Source organism: Oncorhynchus masou, chromosome 11 (genome assembly GCF_036934945.1).
Source record: "Oncorhynchus masou masou isolate Uvic2021 chromosome 11, UVic_Omas_1.1, whole genome shotgun sequence".
Taxonomy (NCBI): Eukaryota; Metazoa; Chordata; class Actinopteri; order Salmoniformes; family Salmonidae; genus Oncorhynchus; species Oncorhynchus masou.
This window is the reverse complement of record NC_088222.1, coordinates 58526113-58545494: the sequence shown is the minus strand read 5'-3', so window position 1 is coordinate 58545494 and position 19382 is coordinate 58526113. Positions and strand designations below refer to the sequence as shown.

Here is a 19382-nt window from a genome sequence, read left to right as displayed (position 1 = left end):
GCAACATTCCTCAGGAAATAGTTACACCCAATCAATATTTTAAGTGGCATCAGAGCATCCAATTGAAGTGTATTTTGCAGTTGGCTGCAACAATGACGTGCATTAACAAGCCCAATGATGATTATCATGTGTTACAGGAACTGGACCGATGTTAGAAAAGGAACCTCCCTATGAAAACCTATCATGTTGAGACAAGCTGGAATGAATTTCACCTTAAGAAGCATTTGGGTTTACCTATGATGATTTACCTAGACTGACTCATCATTGAAACAACGTTACGAATAGCAGAACTACAGGGCATTCAGAAAGTATTCAGACCTTTTTTCCACATTTTGTTACATTACAGCCTTATTCTAAAATGGATTCAATGTTTTTCCCTCAACCTACACACAATACCACATAATGAGAAATTGAACAGTTTGACATTTCTGAAACTGTATTCAAAATAAAAACCGAAAAATGTTTACATAAGTATGGGAGACTATTCGGGATGGAGGCACAGATGAACAGAGCAAAGTACAGAGAGACCCTTCCGGCCCATCCAGAGCCCGGATTTGAACCTGATCTAACATCTCTGGAGAGACCAGAAAATAGCTTTGCAGCGATGCTCCCCATCCAACCTGACAGAGCTTGAGAGAATCTGCAGAGAAGAATGGGAGAAACTCCCCAAATACAGGTGTGCCAAGCTTGTAGCGTTATACCCAAGAAGACTCAAGGCTGTAATCGCGGCAAAAGGAGCTTCAACAAAGTACTGAGAAGGGTCTGAATACTTATGTAAATGTGATCTTTTTTCATTATAGGGTATTGTGTAGATTGAAAAAAAAACCCCGACATTTTAGAACAAGGCTGTAAAGTAACGAAACGTGGAAAAAGTCCAAGTGTCTGTATTCTTTCCAAATGCACTGTATTCGTTTACCGGGAAATTGGTCATACATGGAAATAATTCAAGTCCAAAAGATCGAAATCTGGTAGCATATTGGTTTTCTAGTTATCACCTGTAATAGTCTGTTGCAGGGATGGGCAACTGGCGGCCCCTTTGGTAGGATCAATTACCAAAAATGTGTGAAACTATGTGTGAAATTTGGTAAAGTTATGAGGATACCATGTCATAGTAGAGCACATTCCAATACTGTCCATTCTAGCTCGATATAGAGATGACATCACCATTCCAATTGTTTCACACTTTAATGTGTTGTATTATGAAGTTAACTTATCAAATTGCCTTACAGATCATAATACAAAATTACATTTCATATCTTCAATCCTGTTGGCCCAAATAACAGCATAGGGGTCATAATAATGCAGTGATACCCATGTATCGGAGGTAGCTAAACGTGGGTATTATACCAAAATATAACCCACATACATGGACTGTAACATGTGAAATTTGGCTCTCTGGTCATTGGACTATAAGTACAAATAATCTGTGGGGCCAAAAACAAGATACTTAATTAGTAGACATCTTTCCAAAAATGTGTGTTGTGCTTATGCCTTTCCCTCTTCAACCTCGGTACTCCAAAAGAAAAAGATCCACAGAATCAAAAGGTAGCCAGAAACTGACGACAGTTTACATTCTGTTGCTGCTGTTGGAGGGACTAATTTCCTGATCAGTGCACTGAATGAGCACCTTACCCTTCAATGACAGTAACAACAGAAGGTAAACTGTTGTCGGTCTCTGGCATTTGAGGCGAAAAATGACATGACAGGTGCATTTTAATTTAAGTTCCTTTTTTTAATTTGAAGTTTAATGTTAATTTCCATGCTGTGTTTCAGTAAGAATACAGACAGTGCTCCAGTCAGAATATCCAGTAGTACAAATCAGATTCAAGTTACACATACTGAAGAAGAGAGAAAATATGGGGGCAGGACAGAGACGGAGAGAAAGAAAGAGAGAGAGAAAGGGAACATTCTGGAACAGAATGAGGATACAAGATGAAATAAGCAGGTTTTTCTTTTTTTTAAACAAAGGTTGTTTTTCTTTTGACAGTGCCAATGCAAACCTGCTTTACCTAACATCAGAGGGAGGGAGAATCTTGTGTTTTCCCCCTCCAACTGCTACAAGCCATCGTGTCCTTACGTCAGCAATGAGTAAAAAAGCAGCGCTACAGCCTCTTGAGCACAAAAATGCGTGGTCCATGCCCTGGACTTGAGGGGTGATCGCAAAGAGACACTCATGGGAAGTTCAGCGATCACCATTGATAAAACAGAGTCTTGCAACGAGAGAGAGCGCGAGAGAGAGATTCACAAATAAAGAGGGCATTAAAATGTCCCTTTTAAAAACCGTCAATTCACAACCATCCCTAATTTGCGACCAAAAGCTTAGGCGATTAGCGTAAAGTAGCACAAAGACATCACAGTTATGGAAAAAGTTACAGCAAACGTTTGTGTTTTAAAAATCAACTCGTTAATTGTATGAACGTTGACGAAATTGTAAACGAAAAATGAAACAAAGTAAAGGGAACGATGTGAACCTTACAGGCTTTGCAACAGGAGTTATACAAATCAATAAAAGGTAACAACCAGGAACAGCTCGAAGCTTTAGTTTTTACATTTTCTCTTGTGTTTTAACGTGGAAGTATATTATGTCCACTGAAATAGGTGAATTTAATGGGATTCTTTTATAAGAAAATAAAAACCAGAAGAGATAGCCCTAGGAAGCACAGAGGGGCTGTGAGCTGACAGACAGAGTGATAGAACATAAAGAAAGAATTAAAGAAAGAAGAGGTGGGGAGAAATTGAGCGAGTGGACGTCGGAGTAAAAGCCAAGTTTGGGAGCTCTCACTGTGACACGGACCTGGGGCTAGCGGGGCAGACAGGGGAGGTAATAGGAGGGAGAAAGAGAGAGGGAATTGGCCGTAAAGTCTCACTGCTGGGTCTCATCCTCCACATCTTGCAGTGCATCTTTACTCTGTTCTTCACCTGAAGAGAGGAAAAATGATTAAAATGCTCATAATTAAAAAAGCCAGTTTGTCATATTCACCACAAATGAAAAAAAAACATTTTAAAAATGGACAAGAATCCAGAGCCCACCCACTGTTACCATGACAACAGGGCAGTGAGGCTTCCAGTGATAAGGACTTTATGTAGATCCATTATCATTTCTACAGGCTGCTTGGTTGGACCGCCCCATGTCCTCTGACATCACCCAGACTAGTGCCATACATGTGAGATGGTGAGGGGAGGAAAAACTAAACATCTTAGCTACATGTCGTTAGTGTGTTGGTGCACATCAACCGCACGTTTGCGTTTCAGTGTGAAGACTGAGTGTACCGTGTTCAGCCATTTTAATAAGTGGAGTCCCTTACCTTTAGCTCAAAACCAGACAGACGGTGTTGGTAGAACTTGCGTTTCAGTGAGTCAGACAGTGTCACTAACCACACCCCATTCAACTCATGCCGAATGAGAGGGGAACATCTCTAGCTTCTACTTAATGGACACACAGACACACACCCGAAAACACTGTTCTCAATGCAGCCCAGATACTTGGTTGAGTTGGGCCATGTGGACATCACAGAGCACTTTAGGCCAGAGACAGTCTCATCTGGCCTAGACTAAGATTAGAACAGGTTCACTAGGCATGAAACTGAAGAAAACGGTAATGAAATGGAAAACATATATGAACTTGCGCAATAATTAACTGAAATGGTTTATTTGCACGAATTGACCGACACATTTTCTGGATGGCACTCGCATTGCCTTCATTGTTGTTTTCCTTACAAATAATAACTTTGGACATGTTGGGGCGGCAGGTAGCCTAGTGGTTAAAGCGTTGTGCCCCAAGCTGACAAGGTCGTTCTACCCCTCAACAAGGAAGTTAACCCACTGTTCCTAGGCCGTCATTGTAAATAAGAATTTGTTCTTAACTGACTTGCCTGGTTAAATAAAAATTAAATCAATGAAACATGTACGCATTGCTATCAATAAGTGCCTCACGATTTAAGTAAAGCTGTAACTAAGCCAATCAGGAACACTGAATGCCATTTTGGTAAGAAAATACAGTGTAGATTTGGCCTTGTGTTTTAGGTTATTGTCCCGCTGAAATGTGAATTTGTCTCCCAGTGTCTGTTGGAAAGCAGACAACCAGCTTCTCCCTCTAGGATTTTGCCTGTGCTTAGCTGTATTCGGTTTCTTATCTTAAAATAATGTCTTAGTCCTTCCCAATGACAAGCGTACCCTTAACATGATGCACCACCCTGCTTGAAAATATGGCGACTCAGTAATGTAACTCAGTGAACACTTTGTATTCTGGACAAAAAGTACATTTCTTTGCAACATTTTTTGCAGTATTATTATTAATATTATTAGTAGGTATTACTTAAGTGCCTTGTTGCAAACAGGATGCATGTTTTGGAATATTTGTATTCTGTACAGGCTTCAAATCTTTGCACTCAGTCATTTAGGTTAGTAACTACAATGTTGTTGTTCCATCAGCTCTCATATCACAACCATTAAACTATAACTATTTTAAAATGACCATTTGGCCTCATGGTGAAATCCCTGAGCAGTTTCCTTCATCTCTGGCAAATGAGTTAGGAAGGACGCCTCCATCTTTGTAGTGACTGGGTGTATTGAAACACCATGAAAAGCTTAATTAATAATTTCCTCATGCTCAAAGGGACATTCAGCTACTTTTAGCCATTGATCAGTGCTCTTTGAGTGGCATTGAAAAACTTCCTTGGTCTTTGTGGTTGAATCTGTGCTTGAAATTCACAACTCGATTGAGAGACCTTACAGACAATAGTATGTGTGGGGTACAGAGATGGGGTAGTTGCTCAAAAATCAAGTGAACTATTATTGAACATGAGTCCATGTAACTTATTATGCGATTTGTTAAGCACATTTTTTACTCCTGCACTTATTTAGGCATAACAAAAGGTTGAATACTTATTGACTCAAGTCATTTCAGCTATTCATTTTCATTTAAAAAAATTATGCAAAACAAAATTCAACCTTGACATTATGGGGTATTGTGTGTAGATCTGTTACACAATCAGAATGGCCGATTAATTAGGGCCGATTTCAAGTTATCATAATCGGTCATAGGCATTTTTGGGCACCAATTATGGCCGATTACATTGCACTCCACGAGGAGACTGCGTGGCAGGCTGACTACCTTTTACACGAGTGCAGCAAGAGCCAAGGCAGGTTGCTAGCTAGCATTAAGCTTATCTTTAAAAAACTATCAATCTTAACATAATCACTAGTTAAACTAGTAATCTCATCAACCATGTGTAGTTATCAAGCTTGTCCTGCGTTGCATATAATCGATGAGGTACCTGTTAATTTATCATCGAATCACTTCGCCAAACGGTTGATGATTTAACGAGCGCATTTTAAAACCTGCATATTTAGTTAATATTGCCTGCTCACATTAATTTATTTGAATTAGGGAATTGTGTCACTTCTCTTGCGTTCTGTGCAAGCAGTATATAGCCATTTGGGCTGCCTGGCTCATAGCGAACTATGTGAAGACCATTTCTTCCTAACAAAGACTAATTGTACATAGTTATGACATAACGTTGAAGGTTGTGCAATGTAACAGCAATATTTAGACTTAGGGATGCCACCCGTTAGATAAAATACGGAACGGTTCCGTATTTCACTGAAACAATAAACTGTTTTTTTTTTCAAAATGAAAACTTCTTACCTGGGAATATTGAAGACTCATGTTAAAAGGAACCACCAACTTTCATATGTTCTCATTTTCTGAGCAAGGAACTTAAACGTTAGCGTTTTTTTACATAGCAAATATTACACTTTTACCTTCTCCAAAACGTTGTTTTTGCATTATTTAAACCAAATTGAACATATTTCATTATTTATTTGAGACTAAATAGATTATCGATGTATTAAGTTAAAATTAAAGTGTTCATTCAGTATTGTAATTGTCATTATTACAAAAAAAAAATAATATATATATATATATATATATATATATATATATATAAAAAAAAAATCGGCCGATTAATCGGTATCGGCTTTTTTGGGTCCTCCAATAAATCTGTGTTGGCGTTGAAAAATCATAATCGGTCGACCTCTAGCCCAAACTGTTCGGACTCTACAGACAGAAATTGGCAGATCGGCGGGACCGACTTCAGACAGGTCCTGTGACGCTGTTGGGGTCGAACAGAGAACAACATTGTGTTCTTAAGAGTCATCTTTCCATAGAGGGGTCATAGTTTTTCTATAGTATGCATCTGCAAGTAGCTAAAGCTAACAAACTAGGTTCAATGTTAACTAGCCAACATGAGGCTATAACCGTTTGGACGCGACAGGCATTTGTGAGAAGACAGATTTTCGGGATGTCTCCTGGACTGACAAACACTGCCAACTTCCACCGCAGATGCTGAGGGCCAAAATCAGCAGATGGAGACACAGACCATGCAAAACAAACAGACAGATATTGGTGTGTATTGTTTTACGGGGTTAATAAGTGATAAGCAGTAAAGGGAAGTCCCTACCATCATGGGACGTTTATTCATCGTTTTATTCTGTGTTACAGCATTTAATGCACTTAATGCATGTCATAAAACATTTTTTCATTATCGAACTGAAGCTGAACAGACCTAAAAATGCACTCAATGTTCAGCACTATTTAATAAGAAACACTTGTTCCCGTTGCACAACATTTTGCTACGGTGTGCCCTAATGAACCCAACCTGGCACTGGACGATGCAGTGACAAAGGGTTAGTGAGGGGAAGCAAGTCTGAGTGAGGGAGCAAGAGGTATGTCCAAGAAAGGTGAAAGAGATGACTTACAAAATACAGTTCTATAGAGGGAATGAAGAGGGGTTGTCCTTAAGAATCTACACAGAGGAAAACGGAGACACGAGAGAGATGGGAGAGAGATATTAGAGCAGTGAAAGGGAGTACAGCTCAACAGACGGACAAAAAAAGTAAAAGGGAGAGAAACAAAGAGGAAGGTGAAAGACAAGAGAAAGATAAAGAGAGGGAGAAAGAGAGAGATGGAGAGGTGCTTCGGTTAGAGAAGGACCACTGTCCTGAGGGAAGTTAGAGAAGGTCAAGTGTACACCACACAAGTCCGGCAGTCAGTAATGTCAATAGCTAGAAAACACCCATCCTCTACGTGACCTTGTTTGCTGTCAAACTGATGTAGCAGCATACTTTTGAACAACACTGAAAAGAGACGCTGGAGTGTGTTTAGTCCAACTATTGTGCTTCATATAACAGGTGAAGAAGCATGGAACACTCACCATCTCCCTGCATGTCTGAAGTCCATAATGTAAGGTTGTCGCGTAGCAACTGCATGATGAGCGTGGAGTCCTTGTAGCTCTCCTCACTCAGCGTGTCCAGTTCTGCAATGGCATCGTCAAATGCCGCCTTCGCCAACCTGAGGGCGGCAGCGTGGGCAGAGCAGAAGGGTCAAAGGTTGGATTTCACACAGCATCCAAGTCACACATCAACAATGGGCTGAACATCTAGTAACATGTATGGAATATACAATAAAATGTATTCATATATATATATATATATATATATATATATATTACTAGCCAGGGCATGAGGTGACTTCCTCAATGTACTGTGCAGGTGAGACTGTACTGCACACCCAGTCTGAAAATTTCACCATGGCATGATGGAGCACCAGATATGAGCCCCAAGAGAGAGAAGATGAGAAGATAAGACAGGAGAGAAGGGGCCCACCTGCATGCGCGGTCAGGGGAATTGAGAATTTCATAATAAAATACGGAGAAGTTGAGTGCCAGTCCCAGGCGGATGGGGTGAGTCGGGGGGAGCTCGATCATGGCGATGTCGCTCGCGGCTTTGTAGGCTACCAAACTGTTCTCCGCCGCCTCCTTCCTGTCGTTACCCGTGGCGAACTCTGCCAGGTACCTGTGGTAGTCTCCCTTCCTGAGGACAGAGGGGAGAACGAGACCATGGTTATTACAACCCCACAAAACAACAATGAATCCATGGTCTCCTTATGTTAACATAGGACTCTTTTCCTGAGGTATGCACTTCTGCACTGAACTCCCCTATTTGGAATTAAAAGGACTGGTATTAAGAGCCCTTGAGAGCTGGGCGATATGGACAAAAATCTCTATCGCGATAAATGTCCTGAATTGATGCTATAATGATTAATAGAACAATAAGTCTATAACCATGTACACCAGAGTTTTTGTTATGATTCTTTAAACCAGGGATGTGAAATATATGGCTGTGGGCCAAATCCAGCTTGTGAGGGGGTAAAATAAATATATACAATAGTATAATTATTTATTGATTTTATTTTGGGGCGGGGGTGCAACAGGAACCTTCTCACTAGCTATGATTGGCTGAGATAATGTATGGGCCAGGAGATGGGATTGAATTTGTCTGCCATGTAGCATGCTTCTGTCTATAACGTGAGCTGTTTAGTATGTTGACAGTCCTTTCTACCGTGCCATTTTTTAAGATATAACGTTAGTCATCGAGAACTACAAAAGTTTTTGATGCCCTGAATTTAACAGGCACTATCGACAGTTCAGTTGGTGAACTGGAGTGACTTGACACAAAGCTGGCCAAACAAGACTTAGTGTGAACTGGAGTGACTTGACACAAAGCTGGCCAAACAAGACTTAGTGTGAACTCGAGTGACTTGACACAAAGCTGGCCAAACAAGACTACAAAGAAAACGGCATTAAAATAGTTCCAGTCTGCCGTGACGCATTCATCCATGTATACAGGTAAGAGCCGAGCTCAGATAAAGGTTTCAAATTTTGTTAGAAAGTCATTTTTATTGCAAGTTAAAGCAGACCGTTAGCTAGCAAATGTTAGCTTGCTGGCTCACTAGCTAACGTTACATGTATGATCTGTGTAGTTATATTATTTGAATCAGAAATCCATTTGCATTGCTAGTTATAGCCTAATATTATCTAGTTAACATTTAACCTAGTTTGTTAGCTTTAGCTACCTGCAGATTCATACTACAGCATACTACAATGTTTGTATTGGTAGTAGTTGGGGTTATGCCGGTTCATTGTTTAGCTAGCTAGCTATAAGTCTAACAAAAGACTCCACTTCGTCCGGATTATTATATGACCCATCAAATTAGCAGTTGCGTCTGTGGGTGAATACAACCATCGATGGCATTTCATGAACATGTGTACATGTGTAGACAATAGTGACCCATTCCCTTAGCAAGATCTGGGTGAGGTTATGTTTTAGCATTTCCTTCACATGACCCATCAATTTAGACAAGTGTGTCGGGTGAGCGCCATCTAATAACGATAAAATATTCATAAAATGTTTTTATCTGGACACTTTGTTTTTGATAAGACAAAGAATATACCAAAAAGGGCCATTTTCTCAAAAGTGGGGTTACAAGTTTGTTACAAGTTACTTTCCCATTGTTACTTCACTGCAGTGTATAATAACATTTTCTAGCTCTGCGTCTCCACTCTTATCCAACATAAAAAAAAAATTGATACATAAGACCAAATCGAGGCGGTCAGTCACGTATGTATACTTTAAAATGACAAACACCAAATTGAAAATGTAAAGAAATTATAATGGACCTACATTCACACAGTTTCTTGACTGTGTCCAGCTCGCTAATAAAAAACAAAATGAGACAGTCGGGGAGCATAGAACATTTTAAACACTGTGGATAGAAGAACGTTGCTCATTTTAACAGAGAGGAAATTTTCAGCCCTCAGGTCCTTGTTGAAGACACTTTGGATAGAAGAATGTTTTGCTCATTTTAACAGAGAGGAAATATAACACATTTCAGCGCAGCCCAAATGTTAATCCTACTAGTTTGATGGTTGTAGCCATCAATTGTCCCATTAACAGTCACCCATATTAGAAAATGTCACATTTTTCTAGTATAGTCTGCTTATTGTAATGAATGACATCAGCAAAATGTCTGAGATAAGTGATTGGTATGGTCAGTGTTGATAATTTTGGGTGTATTGGCCAAGCTCAAGGTTGCGCACAAGTGCACACTTCACAGAAAAGTGTGGAAAACAGATGCAGAGTAGCTGTTGTTTTACAGCTTAGATAAGAGGTTTTACGCTCTGCTTGCCAGAGAGCGAGTGTTGTGTGAGCAACGGCCACAATGCTGCACTGAGAAGCCACCACAATGCTGCACTGAGAAGCCACGGCAGCCTTTTCTCAATCCGCAGTCAGGGCAGGGCGTACATACTCGCTGGTATATAGTTTTTGAAGATATCTCCCAACCACAGACGTACATTTTGTAGTAGAAAACCTTTGATTCTCCCGTGTTTGCAGCTGGAATGAGGTGCTTGTCCAGTACATCCAGAATGTCCTTACAGATTGATTTTAGCTCAGTCTCCACCTGCAGAGCAGACAACACACACAACCAGTTTTCAACAAACTCGAGAATGGGAAAAAACATCTCAACTATGAAGTCTCATTTTTACATAACCATTGACCTCTTCAAAAGATTAAAAGAGGACCTGAGTCTTAACCTCTACTTTGAAAGGAGCCCCACACCATCCCTCCGATGCGATAGGTCTACATGTATTACGTAACTAACATTTCGACAGCAAGGCGATTCTATTCTTCTCCTACCGCCGTCCCGGTGGCTCACCGTTTGCCTGTATTCCCTGATCATCTTTAGTTTGTCTTCGCCTCCTTTGTTCTCTTCTTTCTGTTCGAGGCTGCTGATTATCCTCCAGGATGCTCTCCTGGCTCCGATCACGTTTTTGTACGCCACCGACAGCAGGTTCCGCTCTTCCACCGTCAGCTCCACGTCCATGCCAGCCACATTCTTCATGGACTCCACCATTTCTGACAGAGAGGGGGAGAGAGAAAAGAATGAACCTCAACCATCACACACCCCGTTTTCAATAAGGTAGGAAGTCTGTTCTGGGGATCGTCAGTTGCTTGCTGGCTGCAATAATTAAACATTTTAATAATATAGCAGAAGCGCTTATCCAGAGCAACTTAGTTAGTGCATTCATTTTAAGATGGCTTGGTTGGACAACCACATACACATGACCAAAAGTATGTGGACACCTGCTCGTTCAACATATCATTCCAAAATCATGGGCATTAGTATGGAGTTGGTTCCCCCCCTTTGCTGCTATAACAGCCTCCACTCTTCTGGGAAGGCTTTCCACGAGATGCTGTAACATTGCTGGGGGGACTTGCTTCCATTCAGCCGCAAGAGCAGCTGACGTTGGGAATTGATGTTGGGCGATGAGGCCTGGCTCGCAGTCGGCGTTCCAATTCATCCCAAAGGTGTGTGATGGAGTTGAGGTCAGAGCTCTGTGGAGGCCGGTCAATTTCTTCCACACCGTTCAGCAAACCAATTCTGTATGGACGTCACTTTGTGCCCGGGGGCATTGTCATGCTGAAACAGGATTCGACGGTTGACTGCCAGATGGTGAAGCGTGATTCATCACTCCAAAGAAGACGTTTCCACTGCTCCAGAGTCCAATGGCGGCGAGCTTCACACCACTCCAGCTGACACTTGGCATTTCACATGGCGATCTTAGGCTTGTATGCGGCTGCTCGGCCATGGAAACCCATTTCATGAAGCCCCCAACGAACAATTCTTATGCTGACATTGCTTTCAGAGGCCGTTTGGAACTCGGTCGTGAGCGATGCAACTGAGGACAGACGAATTTGACACCCTACGTTCTTCAGCACTTGGCGGTCCCGTTCTGTGAGCTTGTGTGGCCTACCACTTCGCGGCTGAGGCATTGTTGCTCCTAGACGTTTCCACTTCACAATGACAGCCCTTACAGTTGACCAGGGCATCTCTAGCAGGGCAGAAATTTGATGAACTGACTTGTTGGAAAGGTGGCATCCTATGACGGTGTCACTTTGAAAGTCACTGAGCTCTTCAGTAAGGCCATTCTACTACCAATGTTTGTCTATGGAGAATGCATGGCGGTGTGCTCGACTGTATACACCTGCCAGCAACGGGTGTGGCTGAAAAAAAAAACAAATTCACATATTTGAAGGGGTGTCCCCATGTACACAAGTATCTCACTGATAGTAAGTACATTTTTCCTCAACGTAGTTATCAAAGTCAGTGCTAGTAGGGGGGAAAAAGTCAAATGTGACAGTTTGTTCATGAAATGCAAGTTCTCTTGCTGCTCCGTAGGCAAGTACCATGGTCTTGTAGTGGATGCAAGCCTCGACTGGAAGCAAGTGGAGTGTGCAGAGGAGCAGGGTGACATGGTAGAACTTGGGTAGGTGAACACCAGGCCGCCTGCAGCATCCGGGATAAGTTGCAAGGGGTTTGATGGCACAAGCGGGGAACCCAGCTCACAGCGAGTTTCAGTAGTCCAGAAGGTGGTGACAAGTGCCTGGATGAGGACCTACGCTGCCTCCTGTGTGAGGTGGGGTCGAACACTAAGGATGTTGTGGAGCACGAACTTGCATGAGCGAGTCACCGCTTTGATTCTTTCAGAGAACAAAAGATGTCAAGGGTCATGCCAGATTCTTTGCTCTCTGGGAGGGGGACAACTGTGGAGTAGTCAACCGTGAAGAGAGGTCTTGAAGCGGGCAGGCCTTTCCGGGAGGAAGAGCAGCTCAATCATGTAGAGGTTGAGTTGGTGGGCCGACATCAAAGCAGTGATATCTGCCAGGCACCTGGGTGTGCCACCTGGGGTTCAGAAGGGGAAGGAGAAAAATAGTTGAGTGTCATCCGCGTAGCAATGCTTGGCGAGAACATGTTATGATATGACGGAGCCGAGTAACTTGGTGTATAGAGAAAAGCAGAGGGCCTAAAACCGAGCCCTGGGGGACACCAATATTGTGAGCATGTGCTGCAGACACAGATCCTCTCCACGTCACCTGATAGGAGCGGCCTGCCAGGTAGGATGCAACCCAAGAGAGTGCAGAACCTGAAACACCCAGCCCTGAGAGCGTGGAGAGGAAGATCTGATGGTTCATGTGTCGAAGGCAGTGGATAGATCTAGGAGGATGAGAACAGAGGCAAGAGCGTCAGCTTTGGCAGTGAGGGGAGCATTCGTGAGACAGACCGCAGAGCAGTCTCAGTTGAGAGACCTGGTTCCACAGAAGTTCAAGGCCGACAGTGGTACTGCGGGCATTGTTAGCAGAAAACAAGATCCCCATTATAGAAGGGAAAAATGACGTGGTCAATCTTTATACAAATAAACACATTTTAGAAGACAATCAAGGTGCCAAAAATTGGTTCTAATACACCTGATATATGTCCTTGAACAGATTATTTAAAACAAACAAATTATTTAAAAAATGTAATCGCATACAGAAGTTACGGATAATTTAATTGCTAATGGCAGCCTGCAGTGCCACGGTCAGGCCTTCAACTTGAGTTACTCAATGAGATGGGGCAGCACTGAGCTATCCTGAAACGTCACTTCATGGAGGAGCACAAACTGCGCATCTAATATGTTAACCGACAGTTCAATGCGCTATCGAGTCTAAACATAGGAATGAATGGTGTCAAATGATCGATGGCTTTGTCCATTCATACACCTTTATAATTTAATTTATTTTAACTTTTCATTACTACAAAGACGGCGGCCAATATTCCCATTCAAGTACACAATATATATACAAAATGTGGACACCCCTTCAAATTAGTGGATTCGGCTATTTCAGCAACACCCGTTGCTAACAGGTGTATAAAATCGAGCACACAGCAATGTCAATCTCCATATACAAACATTGGCAATAGAATGGTCTTAATGAAGAGTTCAGGGACTTTCAACGTGGCACCTTCATGGAATGCCGCCTTCAATGTCAAATTTCTGCCCTGCTAGAGCTGCCCCGGTCAAATATAAGTGATGTTTTTTTTATTTCACCTTCATTTACCCAGGTAGGCCAGTTGAGAACAAGTTCTCATTTACAAATGCGACCTGGCCAAGATTGAGCAAAGCAGTGCGACACAAACAACAGTTATACATGGGATAAACAAACGTACAGTCAATAACACAATAAAAAAGTCTATATACAGTGTGTGCAAATGTAGTAAGATTAGGGAGGTAAGGCAATAAATAGGCCATAGTGGCGATATAATTACAATTTAGCAATTAAACACGAGTGATAGAAGTGCAGAAGATGAATGTGTAAGTAGAGATACTGGGGTGAAAAGGAACTATTTACAGATGGGCTATTTACAGGTGCAATGATCGGTAAGCTGCTGACAGCTGATGCTTAAGAGTGCTTAAGCTGATGCTTAAGAGTTAGTGAGGGAGATATGAGTCTCCAGCTTCAGTGATTTATGCAATTCATTCCAGTCATTGGCAGCAGAGAACTGGAAGGAAAGGCAGCCAAAGGAGGAGTTGGCTTTGGGGGTGACCAGTGAAATATACCTGCTGGAGTGAGTGCTACGGGTGGGTGCTGCAATGGTGACCAGTGAGCTGAGATAAGGCAGAGCTTTACCTAGCAAGGACTTACAGATGACCTGGAGCCAGTAGGTTTGGCAACGAATATGAAGCGAGGGCCAGCCAACGAGAGCATACAGATCGCAGTGGTGGGTAGTATATGGGGCTTTGGTGACAAAACGGATGGCGCTGTGATAGACTACATCCAGTTTGCTGAGTAGTGTTGGAGGCTATTTTGTAAATGACATTGCCGAAGACTAGGATCGGTAGGATAGTCAGTTTTATGAGGGTATGTTGGGTAGCATGAGTAAAGGATGCTTTGTTGCGAAATAGTTAGCCAATTCTTGATTGAAATTTGGATTGGACATGCTTAATGTAAGTCTGGAATGAGAGTTCACAGTCTAACCAGACACCTAAGTATTTGTAGTTGTCGACATATTCTAAGTCAGAACCGTCCAGAGCAGTGATTCTCGACGGGCGGGTGGGTAGCGATCAGTTGAAGAGCGAAATGGTAGGCAACACAAGCTCACAGAACGGGACCGCCGAGTGCTGGAACGCATAAAAATCGTGTGTCTTCGGTTGCAACACTCACTAGTGAGTTTCAAACTGCCTCTGGAAGCAACGTCAGCACAACCGTTTGTCGGGAGCTTCATGAAATGGCCGGAATGGTGTAAAACTCACCAACATTGTCCTCTGGAGCACTGGAAACACGTTCAATAAACAAGTTTCTGGCCTACAAGCTTGGCACACCTGTATTTGGGGAGCTTCTCCCATTCTTCTCTGCTCTGTCAGGTTTTATGGGGAGTGTCGCTGCACAGGTATTTTCAGGTCTCTCCTGAGATATTTGATCGGGTTCAAGTCCGGGCTCTGGCTCAGTCACTCAAGGTAATTCAGAGACTTGTCCTGAAGACACTCTTGCATTGTCTTGGCTGTGTGCTTAGGGTCGGTGAACCTTAGACCCAGTCTGAGGTCTTGAGCACAATGGAGTGGGTTTTCATCAAGGATCTCCGTGTACTTTGTTCCGTTCATCTTTCCCCTCAATCCTGACTAGTCTCCCAGTCCCTGCCCGTGAAAAACATCCACACAGCATGATATTGCCACCACCATGCTTCACCGTAGGGATGGTGCCAGGTTTCCTCCAAACGTGACGCTTGGCATTCAGGCCAAAGAGTTCAATCTTGCCATCATCAGACCAGAGAATCTTTCTCATGGTCAGAGTACTTTAGGTGCCTTTTGGCAAACTCCATGTGGGCTGTCATGTGCATTTTACTGAGGAGCAGCTTCCGTCTGGCCACTCTAGCATAAAGGCCTGATTGGTGAAGTGCTGCAGATATAGTTGTCTTTCTGGAAGATTCTCCCATCTCCACAGAGGAACTCTGAAGCTGTCCGTGACCATCGGGTTCTTGGTTACCTCCCTGACCAAGGCCCTTCTCCCTCGATTGCTCAGTTTGGCCGGGCGGCGGGCTCTAGTAAGTCTGGGTGGTTCCAAACTTCAATTTAAGAATGATGGAGGCCACTGTGTTCTTCAAGACCTTCAATGCTGAATATATTTCTTGGTACCCTTCCCCAGATCTGTGCCTTTCCTTCGACCTCATGGCTTGATTTTTCCTCTGACATACACTGTCAACTGTGGGACCTTATATAGACCGGTGTGTGCCTTTCTAAATCATGCCCAATCAATAGAATTTACCACAGATGGACTACAATCAAATTGTAAAAACAGCTCAAGGATCAATGGAAACAGGATGCACCTGAGCTCAATTTAGGGTCTCAAAGCAAAGGGTCTGAATACTTACATAAATAAGGTTTCATTTTTTTCTTTAATAAATTTGCAAACATGAAAATAAAAAAAAACATTTTTCACTGTCATTATGGGGTAGTGTAGATGGATTATATTTTTGTTTCCTCAAGGGGTCTGAATACTTTCCGAAAGCATTGTATAGAAACATTAAACACTGGACCGTTTCCTCTATACTGTCGTTAACGCTGTATTCATAGTGTGTTCTTCCTTTCCCTTTCATATTGCTCATTCTAATACATCTATTACATTTTTGTTACATTATTTATATACTGGATTAAATACTGTTCTTATTCATATACTCAACTCTTCACATAGCTCATTCTCATGTGTTCCGGGGTCCTCTCTCCCAAAACAAGTACTGAAAAGCTTGATTCTGGTGGCATTTCAAAGGGGAAAACACTCAAACCATCTTAAATATATTCCTACCTCTAGAAAGTTCTCAATAACATATTGGTAAAATGATTATAGTATACAGGATGCAACTTAAGGTTGAGTGCTGCAGCTATCTAAAGAAACACAGAGACCTTTCTGAATTAAAAAAGTTTATATTGACAAAATTAACAGAGGAACATGAATTAGAGTCCCCTGATTCATGTTCATCACAAAAGGAGGGTGTTGGAAATCTCTTTCCTGGTTCTGACAAAAACCTAGTTCTGACTTAGGTAACAGCCTTTGTCAGAGCACTTTATTCTTCTGGGCTTTTGGAAAAAGATTTCCAACTCCCTCCTGTAATTGAGCTGCTTGATTGGGGGGGTGTTGATGCAGAGCCGCATGCAGACGGCTAGATGCTCTCCCTGCAGTCTGTTCCTCAAGTCTGTTTTGACCTGCAATAACAAAAGAATAATAAGAGGGGGACTGGGACAAAGAGGATCTACTTCCACATTTAAATGTTCTTACTCGTTCCATTGCAGAGAAGTCCCTCTCACAATTAACGGAAGACACTGGTATAGTCAGTGCGATTGCTGCCAGCTGGATAAGGCAAGTGTAGATAGCCTCCACTCAAAACTGAAAGGCCAGCTTTGTCATTGTCATCATCTGGTCCAACCCCTGAAATGCATTAAAAACAAAAAGATATTCAACATTAAAGAAGAGTGGTCGTTCAACAGGAAAAAGGGTTGGGCAACACTGGCCTAAAATGTTCTCTTCAAAAGACTCACACTCAAAGCCATACCTTGAATGCTCCAACAAACACATGTTGCGTGTAAGACAACCACTCTTGCAGCACAGCAGCCTCTGGCGGTTGCAAGAACTGCTTGGGGAAGAGGGTCAGGTTAAAGGTGTCTATCCTCTCACTAGAGAAAGCAGGCTGAGGTCCCAACAGACTGAAGGCCCCCAGAATATACCGGTGTTGGAACCTCCGGTCTGAAGGCCAACAGGATATGGATCCATTACCTAATTACAGCGCAAAACAGAAAATAAGTGATTAATAGCTGTTTTAGTGGATCCAACACACAGGATGTAACATTGGTTTAATCACAGCATTTGAAAACAAATGTTTTTACCTCCTTTCTGAACCCAGAACTGCACCCTGGTCTTGTCCACCTGGCTTCTCCCTCTCCTCCACGATGTTGAATGCACCCAGAAACCCATTGGGCCATCGAGGTCCTGGTGGAGTTGGCTCAGAAATAAATACATAATGCTACAGACTAAATATGCAAACATTTTTAGCCCTTAAATTTACATTTATTAAAAGGACATTTGACTAACCATGTGGCGTATTATATAGCCACGGCTTCAGTCTGTCAATTTTATGTCACATCTGGATTGCCGGTAGCGCGCACTTGGCCTTACTCCATCTACCTCCTGGTTTTCCTCTCCTCTTAAATTTTGTCCCTCATGCATCCCGAACTCACTCCCGGGATTCTGCCTCGTCTAGGTCTAGTAAAGTCACACACTTATTATAAAAAGGATAGCTTAAGCTTTTTAAAAAAGGGATAACTCACTAAAAAAAGTGTCATAAAAATAAGACTGATTTGACGTTAGCTAGTTAACAAGATTTCAATTAACTCGCCTGAGAAAAAAACATCTAATTGAAGACAGATGCATCTTTCTTTCACATGATACAGTTCCAAACAAACTACCTTGCTAACTTGCTAGAATAGAAACGTTAGAAAAATCATGTTTCTATCATCAACATAATGTTACTTGTGGATATTCAATTGCTGGCCTTACAGTTTTCAATTGTGGCAGCAATATTATACATTTGAAGTCAGAAATTTACATACAACTTAGCCAAATACATTTAAAGTCCATTCCTAACATTTAATCCTAGTAAACATTCCGTGTCTTAGGTAAGTTAGGATGACCACTTTATTATAAGAAAGTGACAAGTCAGAATAATAGTGGGGAGAATTATTTATTTTAGCTTTTAATTCTATCATCATATTCCCAGGGGGTCAGAAGTTTACATGCTACCAAATAATTGAGTGTATGGCCCTTAAAATGGTTTAACTTGGGTCAAACGTTTCAGGTAGCCTTCCACAAGCTTCCCACAACAATAAATTGGCTCATTCCTCCTGACAGAGCTGGTGTAACTGAGTCAGGTTTGTAGGCCTCCTTGCTCACACACGCTTTTCAGTTCTGCCCACACATTTTCTATAGGATTAAGGTCAGGGCTTTGTGATAGCCACTCCAATACCTTGACTTTGATGTCCTTAAGCAATTTTGCCACAACTTTGGAAGTATGCTTGGGCTCCTTGTCCATTTGGAAGTCCCATTTGCAACCAAGCATTAACTTCCTGACTGATGTCTTGAGATGTTGCTCCAATATATCCACAATTTTCTTTCCTCATGTTGCCATCTATTTTGAAGTGCACCAGTCTCTACTGCAGCAAAGCACCCCCACAACATGACGCTGCCACCACCGTGCTTCAGGGTTGGGATGTGTTCTTCGTTTTGCAAGCAACCACCCTTTTCCTCCAAGCATAACGATGGTCATTATGGCCAGACAGCTTTATTTTTGTTTCATCAGACCAGAGGACATTTCTACAAAAAGTCCCCATGGGCAGTTGCAAAACGTAGTCTGGCTTATTTATGGTGGTTTTGGAGCAGTGGCTTCTTCCTTGCTTAGCAGCCTTTCAGGTTGTCGATATAGGACTTGTTTTACTGTGGATATATATACACAAAAGTATCTTTTGTTTCCTCCAGCATCACAAGGTCATTTGCTGTGGTTCTGGGATTGATTTGCACTTTTTGCACCAATGTACGTTCATCTCTTGGAGACAGAACGCATCTCCTTCCTGAGCGGTATGACGGCTGCGTGGTCCAATGGTGTTTTATACTTGCGTACG

The 19382-nt window shown here is 42.2% G+C and overlaps 1 protein-coding gene across 3 annotated transcripts in view; it reads right to left on the bottom strand.

Moving 5' to 3' along the window:
- Window positions 1–1711: 1711 nt before the first annotated feature.
- Window positions 1712–19382, bottom strand: part of LOC135548886 (14-3-3 protein epsilon-like) — a 30657-nt gene continuing 12986 nt past the window's right edge. The window contains exons 2-10 of one of the 3 annotated variants that reach the window (XM_064978948.1): window positions 17595–17697; window positions 17264–17484; window positions 16990–17139; window positions 16397–16916; window positions 10556–10755; window positions 10194–10300; window positions 7666–7872; window positions 7215–7351; window positions 1712–2919 (exon numbers count right to left, since the gene is read on the bottom strand). In XM_064978948.1, the coding sequence (XP_064835020.1) occupies window positions 2864–2919; window positions 7215–7351; window positions 7666–7872; window positions 10194–10300; window positions 10556–10755; window positions 16397–16475 (786 nt within the window). In that variant the 5' untranslated portion in view covers window positions 16476–16916; window positions 16990–17139; window positions 17264–17484; window positions 17595–17697 and the 3' untranslated portion in view covers window positions 1712–2863. Of the gene's footprint in view, window positions 2920–7214; window positions 7352–7665; window positions 7873–10193; window positions 10301–10555; window positions 10756–16396; window positions 16917–16989; window positions 17140–17263; window positions 17485–17594; window positions 17711–19382 lie in introns of all 3 variants that reach the window. The other 2 variants (XM_064978949.1, XM_064978950.1) reach the window with 2 other exon arrangements.